General features: G+C 40.5%; 2 protein-coding genes across 3 annotated transcripts; one reads left to right on the top strand and one right to left on the bottom strand.

Annotated features, from left to right (window-relative positions):
• The first annotated feature begins 3,999 nt into the window (after positions 1-3,999).
• LOC122715488 lies at positions 4,000-5,662 on the top strand. The gene has a single exon (XM_043937716.1). The coding sequence runs from the start codon at positions 4,504-4,506 to the stop codon at positions 5,605-5,607; it is 1,104 nt and encodes a 367-aa protein (XP_043793651.1). The 5' UTR covers positions 4,000-4,503; the 3' UTR covers positions 5,608-5,662.
• A 522-nt stretch (positions 5,663-6,184) lies between these two features.
• Positions 6,185-16,167, bottom strand: LOC122715494. Of its 2 annotated transcripts, none has more exons than XM_043937726.1 (5): positions 16,046-16,167; positions 9,661-9,893; positions 9,058-9,195; positions 8,592-8,778; positions 6,185-8,339 (listed from the first exon to the last, which is right to left on the bottom strand). In XM_043937726.1, exons 2-5 carry the CDS (start codon positions 9,852-9,854, stop codon positions 7,596-7,598), a joined length of 1,263 nt encoding a protein of 420 aa, XP_043793661.1. In that variant the 5' UTR covers positions 9,855-9,893; positions 16,046-16,167; the 3' UTR covers positions 6,185-7,595. The 2 variants fall into 2 exon arrangements, with proteins under 2 accessions (XP_043793661.1, XP_043793660.1); XM_043937725.1 differs by lacking the exon at positions 16,046-16,167 and adding an exon at positions 14,236-14,530.
• Between the last annotated feature and the right edge of the window lie 1,590 nt (positions 16,168-17,757).

Consider the following 17,757-nt stretch of genomic DNA (forward strand, 5'->3'; position numbering starts at 1 on the left):
TCATAATGCTGCTACGCGATTCCCAGTCATTCCCCTCTGCGTTGTAATGGAAAACAGTCCGGCCTCTGCATTCACGTCCATTTAAGCTAATTCTCTTTGCGTTACGATGCTGTATATCTAGATCACGAGCTACTTTGTACGTGTAAACTTCTCGTTAAACCTTCGTAAAAGGATTTTTATTCATGAGGGAACGTTCATTGGAATTTCTTATTTCGATGAGAGTAATAACCGGTATATATAATTATCTCTTCAAGTTTTCCACGTCGTGTTTTGGAAATTTTATCGAAATTGACGATAAAAAGCGATTGTACGCGACTTAATCTTATCTATTATTAGCACCGTATTATATGAAAACTTTCACCGGTCGAGGAGTTCGAAAATCCTGATGGAGGATCGCATCGATCGACTACGAATCTTTCTCGATTTCTCGCGACGAACGATTATTATTAAGATCGTAACGCGAGAAGATCGATTCGGCGTTATACAACGTACGATACGAAAGTTAGAAAGGAAAATGGAATCGGTTTTGCGTAGCAACGTCCTCCTCGCCATGAATGGACGGGCAAATGGGAACAGGCGCGCGCGTGGAACAACACCTACGACAACGCGGTGTGCTCGCGTCACCGCCTGTTCTCGAGAATCGGTGAATAAGCGTGCGATCGTGTGCAACGTATAATCGCATTATTATATACGCGACTCTTGTTTCTTGCTTTTTCACTGTTCTCCGCTCGTTATTTATCAATGTCATCGGATCCTCACGTTTCGTCGGTCATCGTTTAACGCGTCGTTAACGTACAGTGTCATCTAATAATATACGATTATCGATGCTCTATTAACTCTTTATATACGTCGCGTAATTTCAAATTGGCAAGTCGGACAGTCGGCTCTTTTAAAACTTGTCGTTTCGCTCGTTATTTTTCCATTATATTATAGCGTATAATGGCTATATATATATATATACATATATATAGACGAACCACATAAGAGAGAAAGTGTGGACGAATCGCGTGACGCGTACCTCGACATTCGAGTATTCCGTGAAATTGGAAACGTTTAACTGCGCGTTGCGTTATCCTGGAACGTCGTGTTCCAGTTTTTCTTCAAAGTGGACGTTATCGCGAAGACCAACTGTCGAAGCAACGTTCCGGACAGCGAATAGAGAGTTGAACGTTGCGCCATCTTGGCTTTAACTCGGCCTCGCGAGGGACCATGCAAATCGGTCGGAATCGTACATACGTCAAAAATTTTCGATTTCGCCGCTGTCTCGAATCGTAAAACCCGGAATCGAATTAAAATTCTAATCTTCATTTTTAACGTTTTCAACGCGATTCTCTAAACGAGAATATAAAGCATGTTTTAGTAGCTAGTTTAAATTTATGCACGTTCCGCAGAATAGGAGTTTACGGTCGGGTATTTAACATGGAGATAATTTAGAAATATCGCAAGGAAACTACGCATTGTTGAAATGCAAAAGAGTCGAAGGTACGTTTAATTACGAAATATCCCTTAAACGTACGAATTTTACGTGGAGAGATCGCGCTCCTCTTTGCGCTTCCCCGTACTTTCTTAACCTTTATCGGAAATCACGTTTCGACTTTACGGTTATGCAAAAGTTGATAGCCTCTTCCTTGTCTCTTAAACCTTGTAGTGTGCATATACGTACGTGTGTAGACCGGCACGAAGCGAAAAGACACGAAGAGGGTAAACGTAAATTAAACACACGCGAACAAGGCGAATTATCGGAAGGTTTCACCGCGGTTGTGGTGTGCGCGGCACGCGTGGGTGCATTCGCGATTACACGAGAATCGCGATAAACGAGAAAGGAGGAAAGAAGGGACGCCGCGACTCGTAACTTTCTAACTTGGTCCGAATCGTGAATCGAGAGTTTACACCTGTGCCTCGAGGACAGTGGAAAAGAAGGAACCGAGCGGTATTTTTGATACCTAAGTGTGTTACGCAATAATCGTGACTGGGTAGTCGAGCCGTGATCCTCGTCATCGTTCCGCGAAAAGGTCGTAAAAATTTTATGGAAAATATGCTCAAAATACCGAAATGCTCGGAATGGAAACGAGGTTACTTGAACTTTGCCGTGTGCAATTACGGATTAATGTAAGCGTCTTCGGAATGAAAAATTATCCTCCGGAAAATGCGAATGTAATTCGAACCAATAAGTTGACTTTAATTGACACGTAATTTTGCGAAACTATATTAAAGATGATGCGCATTACGGAAGAAACTAAAAATAACATAGTCAAAGTCGTAACGAGATTACGTACGCGCGTGTGTATCAGGTTTTAGAATTCGTATCGATGGAATATTTGTTCAAACGCCTTGACACGCCTAGAGTTTCGACCATTATAATACGCGCGATACGGTATATGGAATGGAGAGAAACGAAGTTTTACAGCCATCGGACAATTCGAAACGGAATGCGAGCCACACCTTTTTGTAAAAAATATTTTGTCACGGATAAACGGTAAACGAGTTTCAAAAATTCGAACGAACGCGTTCGTAAATTCAAAATAACTACGATATTTTTATTATCCTCTTCTACTACGGACGACAAATGCCGTCCGTTCGAAAAGGCCTCCAATTCTCGGATTCTCAAATTCAATACTATAATCCATAAGTAGAAATATTAGCCAGGAAAAGTCCATAAATCGAATCTTAATAAACTCAACCCAACAATGTCTTTTTCCATCCGATCGTAAATATTATTGGTAATAAATGGTAGGAAGGACTTAAACGTCGTATCGTATCCCATAACTGTAAATTCTGAAAAGGTTGAAGTGTAGTACATAACATTACCATACCTGGATTCGAACGTTACCGTAATCCGTAGCGATGAATACGATAAAATTTCGGAAAATTCCGTTGGAAACAGAAGAGAAGAAGAAGAAAAGTTCGGGGAGCCGGTCGGAAAGAGCAAGACGTTGGCTGGCCGCAACAGCCTGCTCCCTCGTGAATTCAAGTTCACGAAGCGAGAGCAGAGATAAAGTGTCGAACGAACCTGACACCGGGACACTCGGTCAATCCGAACGGAATTCGATCACGGACAAGCTTGGAAAGTTGCGCGCAAACTTGTCTCAACGTTTCCAGAGTCGAGATGGCTCTCGAGCGCACGTACCTCTCTTGCTCGTGCGGGTGGAGAAGCTGGCAATTTCACTCGGTAAATGTGGAAATTCCTTTGCTCCGACGAAACGACGCTTCGGCTCTCGGTCGATGGTATTCTTTGGAGATGGAACGTATCGATCGAATCATGGGATCGGCGAGACGATGGCGATGTTCAGACGAGAGAAACGCGCGCGCGCGCAGCTGGGTGGCTGGCTGCAGGGCAACTGGTACCGTACTGGTACCAGTCGGTCAGACGTACGGCACCGTGAGTACGCGGACGCGATGCACGATGCCGGACAGGTTGTGTGTATCGTTGGGCGTAGATGGTCAGGTGGTATGCGGCCATAGCGAGCTGCGCCGCGACACTGTGGACCCGGCTTTAAACCTTTCTAACCGCAGCCTCCGCTCTATACCGCATCGCACGATCGTCGTATCCTCGTCGCCGTTCAAGAAATCTCCACGCTCGCCCACCTCCGCTATTCTTCTCCTTTTCGTATCCTCTCCTTTCCTCGTGCCCCCTTCTCCTCCTACGGAAAAGGATCCGATGGAAGGGGCTGAATTAATGGTTAGCAGGAATCCGACTCAGGTGTGCCCGAGTTTCTTCTCTCTCTCTCTCTCTATCTTCTCCTTCCTTTTGTCCCGTTCCCCCGATACTCGTTTTTGGAATTTTCATTCTTAAGTTTACCGTAACGGAATTGATCTTTCTCTTAAGAGGAGAAATTTTAAACTGTTTTTTTTTAAAAATTGCCCGATGGTGTCGTGAAAAGATCGTATCGTACTTAAAAGACGTGGCGTGCTTTCAGCTGTTGCGAGAGAGAATGAAAATGATTAATCAAATTAGAAATTACGTCTGATTACGGTTTGTGGGAAAATTAATTGGGAAACGAACACGAGTGTAATTTCTCACGCGTATCCCAAAAATAAACGCTGCGATTAAATGCGCATGGAAGAAGGAGCATGGTGAAAGAAGCATTTCAGAAATGCACGTTCGCATTAGCGACGCTCCATCTTCGTAATTATCTCGTCCGCTTGAAGAAGGTCCCGCACACAGATGCACGGCCCGTGACGCTTAAGGGCAATTAACGCGACGTTAGCGGCCCCTCTTAAGTGCCGTGGAATCGGTTTCGACTCAGGTATATACTCGTAGGGTCTGTTAATCGCCCGAAACATCGTCGACCTATCCGAAAAGGTGTGTTGCGGTGGTTGGTCGAGAAAATGGAATCCCTCGGTGGCGTGGTATTTTCCATCCAACGTTTCGGCTGCTTTTCCGCCTATAAATAGCCACACCCCGGTCCGAGAATCTACCAGTCCGTCAACTCGACCGAGTCGATCAGTTTGTTCGTGAAAAACCGATTCGAATAAAAAATCTTGTTCTCGTCGTTGGAGAGGATGTTCCTCGCGATGAAGATTCTTTCGTCGTTTTTGTTGGCAGTGGGAATATTTTGGAACGTTGACGCGTTGGATCTGAGCCTGCATCGATTTTTCTGGCCTGGACATCAACACCATAAGCCGCAGGAGGAGATACGCGTGATAGAGATCGTTCGATGGCATCAACCGATTTGCGTGAAACCGGGAAAGGGAGTATCGTCGTGTTTGGACGGTCTGAGCAAGCCGGGGCAACACGCGCACGGGAAAGGCTTGAACGAAGAAAAAGAGGAATTTTCGATATCGAGCGTTCCGTCGAACGAGGAGGAAGTTTTGAGCGAATTCGTGGCTTCGGAGATGCTCGCTTCGTTCCCTCTCCAATCTTCCCTGGGTACGGATATCTCGACGGATGAGAGGATGTCCGAATCGGGTAAGAGGACGGAGGCGTTAACCACGGAACGAGAGAGAGAGATGAGGAGAGACGCGAGACACTTGGTTCCACACTTGGACAAAACGGCGAAACCTAAACAGATATACGTGACAAAGGTCCTGAACGCTCCGTTCACAGCCACTTTGGTCGCTCAAAATTGTCTACCCGATATCGGTATCCCATTGTGCGAGAATAACGCGGCGGTGGAAGCTTCGAAATCGATGGCCGACTCGAAATACTCACCTTCCCTGAGTATCTCGGTGATTGGAAAGGACGGGGAGAGGCAGACGAATGTGATGAAATTCACAGGAAATTCGTTTTCCGTTAAATCCGTGGCAGGATCGGCGGAGCAAGCGGATGTTAAGAATCCCGATTCTGACCAGGCATCCACGAGTCTCATCCCGGATTATCCCACCACGCACGTTCCTGCTTCGCGGCGTATCGCGCCCTCGAACCTCGACGATAAATCCTCCTCTTCGAGCCTCGAGCGCGAACCCGGAATTCGAAGTAACGTTTCTCCGTCTAATTTCGAGAAACGAGCCGATAACCAATTCGCACCGACGGAGTTGATCTTGGAATCGTCGGAGGGAGCCGTAGAAGAGTCGAGTGTAACCGCGAAAATGCCGGAAATTTCGCAAATACGTAACGTTCCGATCGAAAGAAACGGATCGGTTGAAACGTCCATGTCCGCGAATTGATCCGCGACCAATTTTTTCCTAAGAAAAATACGAAAAATATCGAATAAATTTGAAAATGTAGTAGAGATTAAGCGTATACGTATATAATATTATAAGTTTTTATTAAAGTTTAACGACGATTTTGATTTTGATGTATGGAATTTTTTGGAAATTTTATTATTTGTATTTTACTTTTGAAATAAAAGTACGAATAAATATGTATTTTGATGGAACATGTTTGAATTTTTTTCATTACAAAGAATAGGTAAGTTTATTCCAAGTGTTAACTTGGAAAAGGATTCGTTACGTAGGATACTACTTTTTATTCATAGTAGACGGCTTATGTTACAGAGATAGAATCACAATTTCTCGTGCATAGTTAAATTAAAAATTATATTCTATATTCCTATTCGATTAAATAAAATGTCGTCGAATCAACTTATCAACTACGCAAACTTTTATTATTATTGAACGAGATCATAGGTAACGAAATCTTACTTACCATTCACGTTCGCGTATCGTTCATCTCTTAAAAGATGATAAAGATACACAAAGATTTATATCCATAAGTCTTCTCGACAACGATTTGAACGCTTCTCAAAATAATTGTATAACAAGATCTTGAAAATCTATTCAATTTAATTGTCCCTACTCGTACCAAATTTAATTTTATCAATTGCATCAACGTTCTCCATTCTAAATCTGTTGTCAAGCGTTCGAAGATTTGTGTACTATTTCTAGAGTTAACCGAATAGTTGTTGGATAGTCGAGAACGATCTCGAGAAAAAAAAAAACGCAGTCGAAATTAATTATTTAATTTTATTCGAGAAACGAAAAATATATTTTTATTCCTTCCCGCGAAGAAAAGTTACGTCGAAACGTGGCATCATCGAGTCGTTTCGTTCTTCCATGCTTGGACCGATATTGGGGAACGACCGAGGAAGGGGAAGGAAGGAAAAGAAGAAGAAGAAGAAAAAAAAAATGGAGCATCGGTATTCTCGATTCTGGTAACCGGTTTTAACCCTATCTCTTTTCAATTTGACAGCTTGTCTTCGTTGACAAATTTCATTCTAAATTTCAAGCAAGATCGGGGACGAGTTAGCAGATTCCACTGCCATTGTTTACTTCTCTACGTCGCGATAGAGTATAGCTTTTCTCGAGGAAGTGACTTTTCCCGCGATTTTCGATGCTTTCGATCATTTTGGTTAACCAAGTAATTGATAATTGGTAATTATTCGTAATTCTAACGCATGACGCGTAGCAAGAGTTTTATATACAGAGTGGACAAAGTGAATGCGAAAAAGATGTGAAATATTTTAGGCTAAATGTCAAGGACACTTCAAGTACCATATATAATAGTAACTTTTGCTACAAAAATGACACGTGTGGGAAACTGAAAATGGACGAAAGTTTCTGTTATGCTGATCAATTTACTTAAATAAATAACGAATTATATTACGTTTAAATAACACTTATAATTACATCGATAATTTCATCTGGACGACATTTACGTTCGCTTAGATAAATTAAAAAAAAAAAAAAAAAAACTACAATTATAAATTAAATGATCTATCAAATTCTTGAAATGTCCTCCATCTAAAAAAAAAAAAAAAAAAAAAAAAAGAAAAGGAAAAAAAAATTAAACTCGGGATACTCGATTCCTCGGGATAATCCGGAAGAGAGGGGAATCTATAAGGCATCGATTTGTATTTTCCACAAAATTTTCGCGAAAAAAAGTTTCGTGCACGAAGATCGATCGAAAAACGAGCGAAACACGTAAATAATAAATTGGCGGCTGTTTAATATAATCGCGAAAATCGTGGTAATTCGAAAGCAGTTCGAGCAGCTGCCACTCAAATGATGGAATTGTCCGAGGAATCGGAATTGGGAGCATTCTCACAAAAACGAGTTATCTCTCAAAATCGGCAGCGGCGATCCTCCAGTTCTTACGTGAAATTGCGATATTTGAGAGGAAATTCGCAAATATATTATCATCTCGCCGATCGAATTTAATACATTCGAATCGCTCGTTTTGCTTCCCCGCAATTAGAGTTGGAATTGCGTTGGCCGCGTCGAAATCGTGGTCGCGATATATCGTCCGATTTGTTCGACGCTTGGTCCGTGTTGTGCGTCGGTAACCTTCTTCTTCTCAACGCTCCGACGATCATTCTTTTGAATGGGAAATCGCGCGCAATCCCACTATCGACCGCACTCTCAATCTCCTTCCCTTTGGGAAGCGATTCTGAGAATTCGTCGGAATTATGATAGTTTAGAAGCTCGTTGGAAGATAACTCCGGAGGGACGACGGGGTTGTAGCGAGGCGGTGTATTCGGAATTTCGGAATTTTCTCCAACATTGAACTTGGGACGATCGGGGGACTCGTTAGACGTCGATTCCTTCGAATTATCGATCCGATCACGGAATCGGAAACTCGATCGATTTTCTACGCTTGCAGAGGTGGAAGCCGGCCGCGACACGATATTGGAAAATTCCTCGCTCGTCCTTGCCGCTGGTCGATCCACCGATTTCCCAACTTTGGAATTATCAAGAATGCGCGTGTTGTTCGGCGACGAGTCGTTCGAGTTGGTCGTAATAACGGCAATCATATTCGGCATCATTTCCTTCTTCGTGGCCGCCTTCATCAGCTCTTGCTTTCTTACATCCTGAACCACGGATCGATCGACGAACGACGACGACGACGACGACGACGACGACGCCGCTTCCTCGGACGTACCGATCGGCTGTTCTTCTTTCTGAAACCAGTAAGTTGTCGAATATCGGCGAATGATCGAAAGCGGAGGAGAATCGCGCGGAAAATAAGATCGTTTCGAATGAATTTCGAAGGAAACTTATGAATTAATTGTTGATTAATTCGATAAGGGAAGTAGAAAGAGACGCGTGGTGAGTAAATGAGCGAGAAAATGAATGACGAAAGAAGATCGAGCAACGTTTAATTTTACCACCATGTTGAGATAAATACAAGATGAGTCGAATCGATTACTTACGAATTGCGTCTCTGGCGAAACATGATTCTGCAACCGCATCATCATACGCTGCCATTCGCGATAATTGAATTTCGGGAACACGAACGGTGGCTTTGTCACTCCCTTCACTACGAAGGGACGGAATTTCTGCACATCCACGATCTTGTCCAAGGAAATCCCCTCGCAGGAAGGCATCGAGAAGGGTATCCTGTCGAACGATTCGACCATTACGACGTTTTGTAGTTTAATTCCATTCGAAACGCACACAGGGTAATTTGATCTCTATCTCTAACGCAACAACGTTGAACAATCCTTATATTATTTAATTTCGGATAATATATAATCTTGTTAAGTAATAATCGGTATTCGAAATTCAATTCTGAAATGTACGAATATTTTTCAGAAATATATACTTTTCCTCTATTTCTCTCGAGCGTCTAAAGAATATAATAAATAAATATCGAATAGAGAAATGTAGAAGTCTTACTTAGACGGTAAACAACCCTCAATGGTATACACTATGACGTCCGTCGTGGATACATCGACGTTTCTCGTCGAGCGTCGCCCACTATTTTTACCAAAATTATCTTGATCGCTCGACGAATCCTCCGCCAACTTCAACATTCTAAACGATCAAACAAAATTTTTTCACATATTGTAAATACTTATGGCTATATATCTCTATCTCGCTATATAATAAATTTAATACGATATCATTTGAAAAATAGTATATATCACTTTTCGACGAGCATCTAAATAATTATTTCCTCCGGTATCAAGAGTGAGGGAGAAAAAAAATAAAAAAATAAAAAAAATACACGATTCGCATCGAAGAAAATGAAGTTGATCTCTCTGAAATCTTTCGATCCGTTATTTTTTTCAAATTTTTCGATTCTTCTCTGGATCCAACGCGATTTTAACGCGATTCCAAACTTTTTTTTTTTTTTTATTACCGCGAATCGTCACTCTATTGTACCACGTAACACGTAGTGTCCTTTGCACGATCAAAGGAAGGAAAAAAAAAGAGAGAGAGAGAGAAAAGAGAAAAAAGAAAAAATAAGGAAAGAATTTTAATATCGAAGTAACTCACAATTTCTCGTCGCAAACGGGCAGATCCGGATCTAGGAAGAGGCATTCGTAGATCGGGGAGGGCGTCGATCGCAGTTCGGACAAACTGTTTCTCTTGGAGGAATTTTCGTTGGTGCCGCGTAGGGATTGACTCGTCAAGTGCATCAGGATGTGAAGCACAAAGACCGCCGCGAAATTGTTCCTCATTGTTCCCATTGTGTCCGTGAAAAAGTCTCCTTGCGTCTGCGGAAAGTTCTGCAACGTCGGTGATCACTCTTAATAACGTTACGATATTGCTGGCAGAGAATTTTCCTTCCGTACGAGCCTCTTGTTAACTCTATTTGTCTGCGGTTCCCTCGAAAAATTCCCTGAATTCTTTTCTATTTTTTTTTTTTTTTTTTTTTTTTTTTGTAATCATTGATCGTTCCTTTCAACGCGAAAAAAAAGTATCATCTTCCACAATTTTTCTACAAAGATGATTCGATCTATTCGTTTTTTCCATTAATCGTTCTTTCTGCGAGGACAAAAAGATCATGGATGATGGATTCAACGTCGAGAATCGAGATGCTTTACGTATATATATATATATATCCATGTATCCCTTGATACAGTATCCTCGATAAAAGAGATACAAGCTCGTTAATTAATCGCACGAAAATAAAATATTTTCAAATATATATTGTAATCGGATAAATGGGTGGAAAGATAAAGGAACGTAACGAGAAAGAATCCGAGGGAGGTAAGAAATCACGTTTGAAGGAAAAAATGGATACAATTACGTATAATGCGTACAAATAGCGATTTCGATGGTTTATTAATTAAACGCCAGCGATTAAACGGGGTTTGAACAAATGCGGACTAGACGACGATACGCTAATGCAACGACACCGAGCCGCTAATAGCTGGTTAACAATGATAATTCGCCCGTTATCGCGGTCAAAGTGGTACAGCATAGATACACGGTAGAGGGAAATGGGTGGGAAGCGAATCGGCGTTCCGATCGACGACGAGTAATGTTGACCCTCTTGAAACATTGAACACGGGTTAAATTCGACCGGTTGCACCCGTCGTCGTTGAGAAAGACAAACGCTCTCGATACCGAAAATCGTTGGGTCGATCGTTTCGCGTGTATTCCGTTAAGCAATTGCCAATCAGGGATCGTAAATTCGTTCTCGTTCAACAACTCGTTTTTCGTGAATCTATCTAAACGAAATGTATCGCGTATCGTGGGGTAACAGGTAATGTCTCGATTTTATCGTACGTTTCTTTTTTTTTTTTTTTTTTCTCTCGCGTCAAACGGAACGGGATAAAAATAAATTCCTTCCTTCCTTCTTTCTATCTTTATCTTCGTGACGCGATGATAAATCTCGTATAAGCAGCCGGATAACACATGGAGACACCGCGTATCGACGCAGATTCTATCGACGAGAAGAAACGATTCGTGGGATGGGAAAATAAAAGAGACGAAGAGGGAGAAGCGGGAAACCGTTGATCTCGAACGTGAAAATAATTTACGTTACGCGAGGAGAAAGTCACGACACGTGATCTGGGAAACACGCCACGATGGTGTCGTTATCACGCTGCCCAGTTGTGGATGACATAATGATTCTGTTTACCAGCCAATCGAGCGGAACAATCCTCCGTTTCCGATTGTGACAGGCAGCAGCCGGCTCGTGTCGAATGGAATTCGTGTCGCTTCCTCTTAGATCGAAGAACGTAAGTAAGGGGAGAAAAAAAAAAAAAAAAAAAAGAAAAAGTGTTTTCTTTTCACAGATAAATAAAATTCGAAGGATAAAACGTTGGATGTATCGATGAAGCGAAAAGTTTGAACGCGTTCGAATGGAGTGGCGCCGTTCTATCGGTGCCAGTACGTCGCGGAGAATTAATTCGTTCGGTCTGCAGATCCATCGACGCTCCGTCTACGAACCGTATCGTTTCGATCAGCTACGCGAACGATTATCTTGAAACGAGAGATCAAAGATCAAAAGCAGAAGAGAGGTCAACAGCTGGTCGACTGCTTCGCCCCGTTCGTATTCGACTTCGTGAAATTCCATTTTTCACTCCACTTCTTCTCTCCTCTTTTCCTCCCGTTCCTCCGCGTTTCCCCTTTCCTCGTTTCGTCGTCGATCGAGATGTAAAAATCGGCGCGAGCACCATCTCCCTTTTCTCCATCTACCCGGTGCGATATTATTCTGGAATAATAAGCTAGTGTTTACGCGCGGTCGGCGCGCGACGAACTCTCGAGGAGGAAGCGTCGCGACCGCGATAAAAATGAGACTCTCTCGTATCGGCGATAGGCTTTCAATGCAACTTGTTATCGGCGCCTGTGCAGACGCACAAGGCTTGAACTTGTAAATCGTGGCGGTGATCGTCGTGGTCTGGATCGTTGATCCAGAGACTGTGTCCGACTCCCGTCGGATTTCGAAGAAAGCGGATTTCAAACGTAAGATAGATAAGATTAACGAAACGTTGGAATATAGGAGGATCGTTGTTGGCGAATCCTTCGATTTATCGATTTATCTTCGACTCGTGCATTCGATTATAACGCGAATTCCATGGAAAAATCGGCGATGGGGTTTCTAGAAATCATCTCTACTCGGCAAAGGAAACTATTCTGGACGGAGACAGGATTTTTCGCTCGTTGGAAACGGATTCCTCCGGATCCGAAGTGAGTTCGAATATAATTTCGTTCAGTCTGTTTATCACCAGGAATCGTCGTGGTTTAATCGCGCTTCGTTCCTTCCTCGACGACGACGACGACGACGACGACAACTCCGTACGTCAACTCCGTTGTGCACGGCAACGCGAATCTGATTTCACCCGCAGGAAACGTTGCCTTCCTCTCCCTTCCCTCCCCCGACGGATTGCCGCACGTCACCTTACATCATTCCCATCGCGTCGTCGTAATAATGCCATTACACCGCGATATCGGCCGTTAGACTCCGTTAGACGATCGATTATTCTAATTGCGTTAATAACCGTGGACAACCACGGTTTATTGGCAGCTACGGAGAGGCAGGCAGCGATCTCGATTCTAATCCGTTTCGATCCATCCCTTTTTTTTACCGTAAGATCCGAATTACCAGGATTACCGTAGGACAGCGAATGACGTATAGAAGACTTGGACACGAACTTTAAGAATTACGAAGAAATGTAGGGATGAATGATCGAAATATATCCACGTTTGATGAATTTTTCATATTTTTTTTCGTACGATACTGTAGAGGATAGGAATAGAGCGTGGTGATCGTAATGGACACTTGCGGTTTTGGAAAAATCGAGGTCCTGACGTGATAACGAAAGGTGAATAGCGGGAACAACTAGGATGACGGGAGCGCGATAAAAACGCGGCCGAGATCGTCGTAGCGAGCGAAGAGAGGAGGAGGAAAGGAGAAAGAAAGAACGGGTTATCGCCATGGTGTACTATTTATACGCGAATCATTAAAAATACGTCGCGACGCGATGCAATTTATATCCGACGACCATTCGAGTAATAAACAATTAGCGAGAAATCGACTACGCGCGATAAATCGGTACTTACTCGAATCTTTCCTTACGACCAACGACGATTTTGTAATCTTTTTTTTTCTTCTTCTTCTTTTTTTCAATTTCGAAACTTTCTTTTCGAAATTCTCGCTGCTCGTGCCGTCGGAATAGAGATACGGACGCTTTTTCTCGCGCGTCCAAACGACGCTTTCATCATCAAGTTTTGCAAAAGATGATGATTCGATGTAAGTCAATTTTTTTTTTCTTTTTTTCTTGAAAAGAAAATAAAAGAATATATCGGTGTAATCGGTGTAAGAACGTCGAGAACGTCCTACGATTTCTAACAATTCCGAGAAACGCGCTTGATCTTGCCGTAAAAAGTATTCGAAAGAAACTCGTTACGCTAATGTCTTTCTACTTTTTTCCAACTGATAGGAAACGAAAGACGAAAGGAAGAGTAGGGAACGAAACGAAACGAAGAATAAATTACGAGCTGATTGAACGCGAAAGGCAGGCAAGCGTTGTGAAGAAAATTTTCAAATTGCTGTTGGTCTCACGCTGAATGAAAAGTAAATTGGATCAGCGTCCCTCCCGACGGCTACCACCGCCACTTAATAGAAATGCAGCGTGGAGGAGGTTAAGGAACACGAACTTTTCCACGAGTTTCTTATCGAGCACATTTTTAATCGGGCCTCGTGTGCGGCATTCTGTGCCGAGCTTGTCAGTTTGGGGTCAGAAAAATATTCCCAGCTTGTCGTAAACCGTTACCGAGCATCGTGAGCCAATTTTTCTCCCTTCTAGTTCCCCACTTTCTTCGCGATCCATCTTTTTCTTTTCTTTCTTTTTCCTTTTTATACCGCGCGCGTATTTACGAAAATTTCTTCCATCTTATATTTTGTCCTCGATTTTATCCTCGTCACCCGGATTTTTAGTCGAAACGATATTAACTCGTTCTATTAAAAATTGAACAGCGAAATGATAAGCAATTTTTGCAACGGTGTAAACGTTTACACGCGAATCGAGAAGATGACTTTTTATTCTACAAATACGCTTATATTATTTTTAAATAATCATCGTAAAAAGAATACTAGAAGAAGAATCTTCTTCTTACCCGAAACTCATCCAAATAAGGAAGAAGAAATCTTGCTGAATGCGTTTCACGATTGATTAATCAAACTCACTGTGCACACCGATGTTGTTCCCCGTCTCGCCACGAGTCGAATACACGGCCGGAATTTCGACGACGAATCACCGCCGATCGCTTGAAAGTTCCACCACGATATCACGATGCCCCGACATTCGCGCGATCGACGATCGTTTTTTAAAAAGGTGAAAGATGAAGGAACTCGACGATCTTGGAAGCGAGGAGATTCGAAACGAGAGGAAACGTCCACGCTGACGTTGAGCGTACTACTACCGCGGTTCCACTCGCGATATGCCGGTCGAAAGAGATTAGAACAGCTGGTTCCCAGGTCCCTACCACGAGATATCTCTCGCTATACCGCTTGATTCGCGATACCATCGAAAATGATAAATTTTTGCCTATGATCGATCATCGTTCGTCGATAGATCGAATAATTTTTGGATCCTCGAACGTTTTATTTATCGTGGATTTTTATTTTGCTTCTATACCAGGCAAGGATATGCACCGATAGATAAAAGGATCATAATTTACTGTATTAAATCTTAATGATATTAAGATGGATTATTTGAAGAATTCTTCTATACATTAACGAGAGTAGAGTAGTAATAATCTATATATATATTTTTTTTTTTATTTCAATGTAACAATCGTATATTTTAGTCATGATAAATGTTAATTATCGCATTTATATTTTTAATTAGTACAGTTTATTATTTTATTAATAATAATTGTGAACGTAGTAAACGAAGCTCGAATTATTATTCCAGGAAGAAAATAAATTTATTTATTTATAATAATTTTAATTATTATATCTATTTTATAAGGCACGCATATTTTTAATCAAATATTTTGTGTTCCTTTCGATGAGTACGATAAAGCTTGTTGCATCATTTATTTTAACATTCTAAATCATATTTAATATAAACGAAGAAACGTATTATACAACATTGCTTTCCGATAAGAAGGATGGTTGCAAAAGAACATTAAATTTAGAATTTGGAGAAGAATATGATTAAAGATATTAATAGTAATAATAATGAGGAAATGTTATAAAAGAATTGGCGAGGATTGGACTTTTTATATATATCGATTTTTTATCGGTAAAATTCAATAGGAAATGCATACGTTTGATCGATAAAACGAAACATCGAACTGTGTGATACGAATTCGCGAATCATAGATGATTAATAAATAAATAGTCGATGAAAGTCAAGCTCGATTTGAAATAACAATCGAGAATAAATTTTTACAACATTGTATCGAAATATATAAATAAACGGAAAAGAAAAAAAGGAAAAACAAGAATAACAGAGAAAAAAAGCGCTACACGAGTTGTTGTTTCTTATCGTATCGATGACCCGAAGGTCGATTCAACCATCCACCATTGATTTAATCTGAGGTCAAGAGACAGCGCGAGTGCTCGAGTGTAATCGAAGATGGTTATTTTTCAAGATAAATAACCAATGATAATTTCAACGAGCAGGTAAAATTCAAATAACAATTCAATTGTGATTTCTCTTTGGAATTTATTTAAAAAAAAAAGTAAAAGTTGCAGACGTGTCTCGAGTATCGTGTTTCTTTTTCAACAATGAATGAATCTTGTTCTCGAATTTATATAAATATAAATTCATTTTTAACATTGTCGTCCAAAGAATGTTCAACTGTACGTCGAATAAACGTTTTGTCCTTTTTCTAAAAATTCAAATATAAATCGTGGCAAAGAAATATCTTACTTTATATAAAATATAAAGTAATAAGAACTTGTTTATTTACGTACGTACGTGTAAACGACGTATGGTTGCGTCCACGGATGCAAATCGATGTATTCACGTGAAGCTCAGCCACGCGAGAAACACTAGAAAACGCGATGAAATTTTCACTGTATCGAGATTAACGAGAATTAATCTGAAAAGTAAAATATAAGGAAAGGATATACGAATATTTAAATATTTGATAAACTGTTCCTTTCTAAATTGTCGATTCACTTGGAAGACGGGAATAATTTGAAGATGAAACTGAATGCTGAAACTGAATGCTCCCAATTTTGAACGCGCAACAAGTTTTCAGGAAAATATTTACAAACTAAAAATATTTTTCAAACACGTGCACCGATTGTAATACTTATTCGAATCATTCACTAAGACATTTTTGCGAAAGTTATTTCTAATTAATTTATCTTATCGCGTTTAATTCATAACACAAATTAAACATTAATCATATATAATACACATTCGTAACACTCATTGAGTAATCATTCTCTATTTCGTCGCGCTTATGTGCCGATTCTCTTATTCGTTTTAATATTATATTAAATTGGAAACTTTCCAGGAAAACGTTTGTTCGCGACAAACGAAACTATCTTTTCCCTGCTGCATTTCCCTGCTCTTTTCTTATTCCTCACGGCTTTGAAGCTGACTTTTTACTCGTAATTACTCGTTCTTGAATTATTCTTCTGGAATAAGGTAGGAAGTTCTAAACTTGACAATTACTTTCTACAAGGACGAAAAAGTGTGATTAAGAAAACACTTTTTAAATAAATTACGCTTTTGATACTTTCGATATTTTATTTTATTTTAATTTCTTTTATAATAAAATATAATATAAAAGCGTAGAAAACTTTTGCATAGAACATGATCGCTGCGTGATATAAATTTAAATATAGAAAAAAAAAAAAGAAAATTGTGAAATTTTGAAAAGATGTTTTCACGATAATTTTATACGAGAATTATTTGTTTGATAAATTGCGTGGCACAATGTATCTCGCTGGATGAAATTATGGAATGAAATAAATTATTATCGAGTAAAGTTGTTCCAAATGTTGAACCCGTATTTCGAAACAGAAAACATTACAATGTATATCAGAATCGTTCGCTCTACTTAATTGTAGGTCACTTTCGGTAACGAGAGAGTGAAATCTCTTCGTAAAAAAATTCATTTATGATTCGAACAACTCATCCCGATAATAAATAATCAACGTTCAGGTATCCTCGAAATGATTTTAAACATGCGACGGTAAATTCGTTTTAAAACGAGTCCTCCGTGATGAAAGTCACCGAAATACTACCACGTAGTGACCGGTCAATAAATATAATCCAGAAATCGCATTACCAACGTTAATCCGGATAATTAGTTCAATATCAACTCGGTCCATCGACCAAACTCCACCCTCCAGCTGACATTCTCTTTTTCGTCGTATTACCAGTTCAGCGTTACGATTTTCACGAGATCGGTTTCGAAGCGTTAATTTTTCACGAATCTTCTAGTTTTTTCCACTTTGCATACACGGTGTTTATTTTATCGTTTAAATCGTCGCGCATTACGTTTTTTTTTATGTGAAAACTTTATTTTTCACGACGTTTTGGTATCACGTATAAATCCTTGTTTCGAATAACTTCCTATTATGCATCCAGTTTTCTTCTTCCACTTGTTTCGCGCCTCGTTCGTTACCGATCAATTTTGATCGATCGTTTGATACGCGAATTTCATTGA

Source organism: Apis laboriosa, unplaced genomic scaffold (genome assembly GCF_014066325.1).
Source record: "Apis laboriosa isolate Shangri-la unplaced genomic scaffold, ASM1406632v1 scaffold366_cov156, whole genome shotgun sequence".
Taxonomy (NCBI): Eukaryota; Metazoa; Arthropoda; class Insecta; order Hymenoptera; family Apidae; genus Apis; species Apis laboriosa.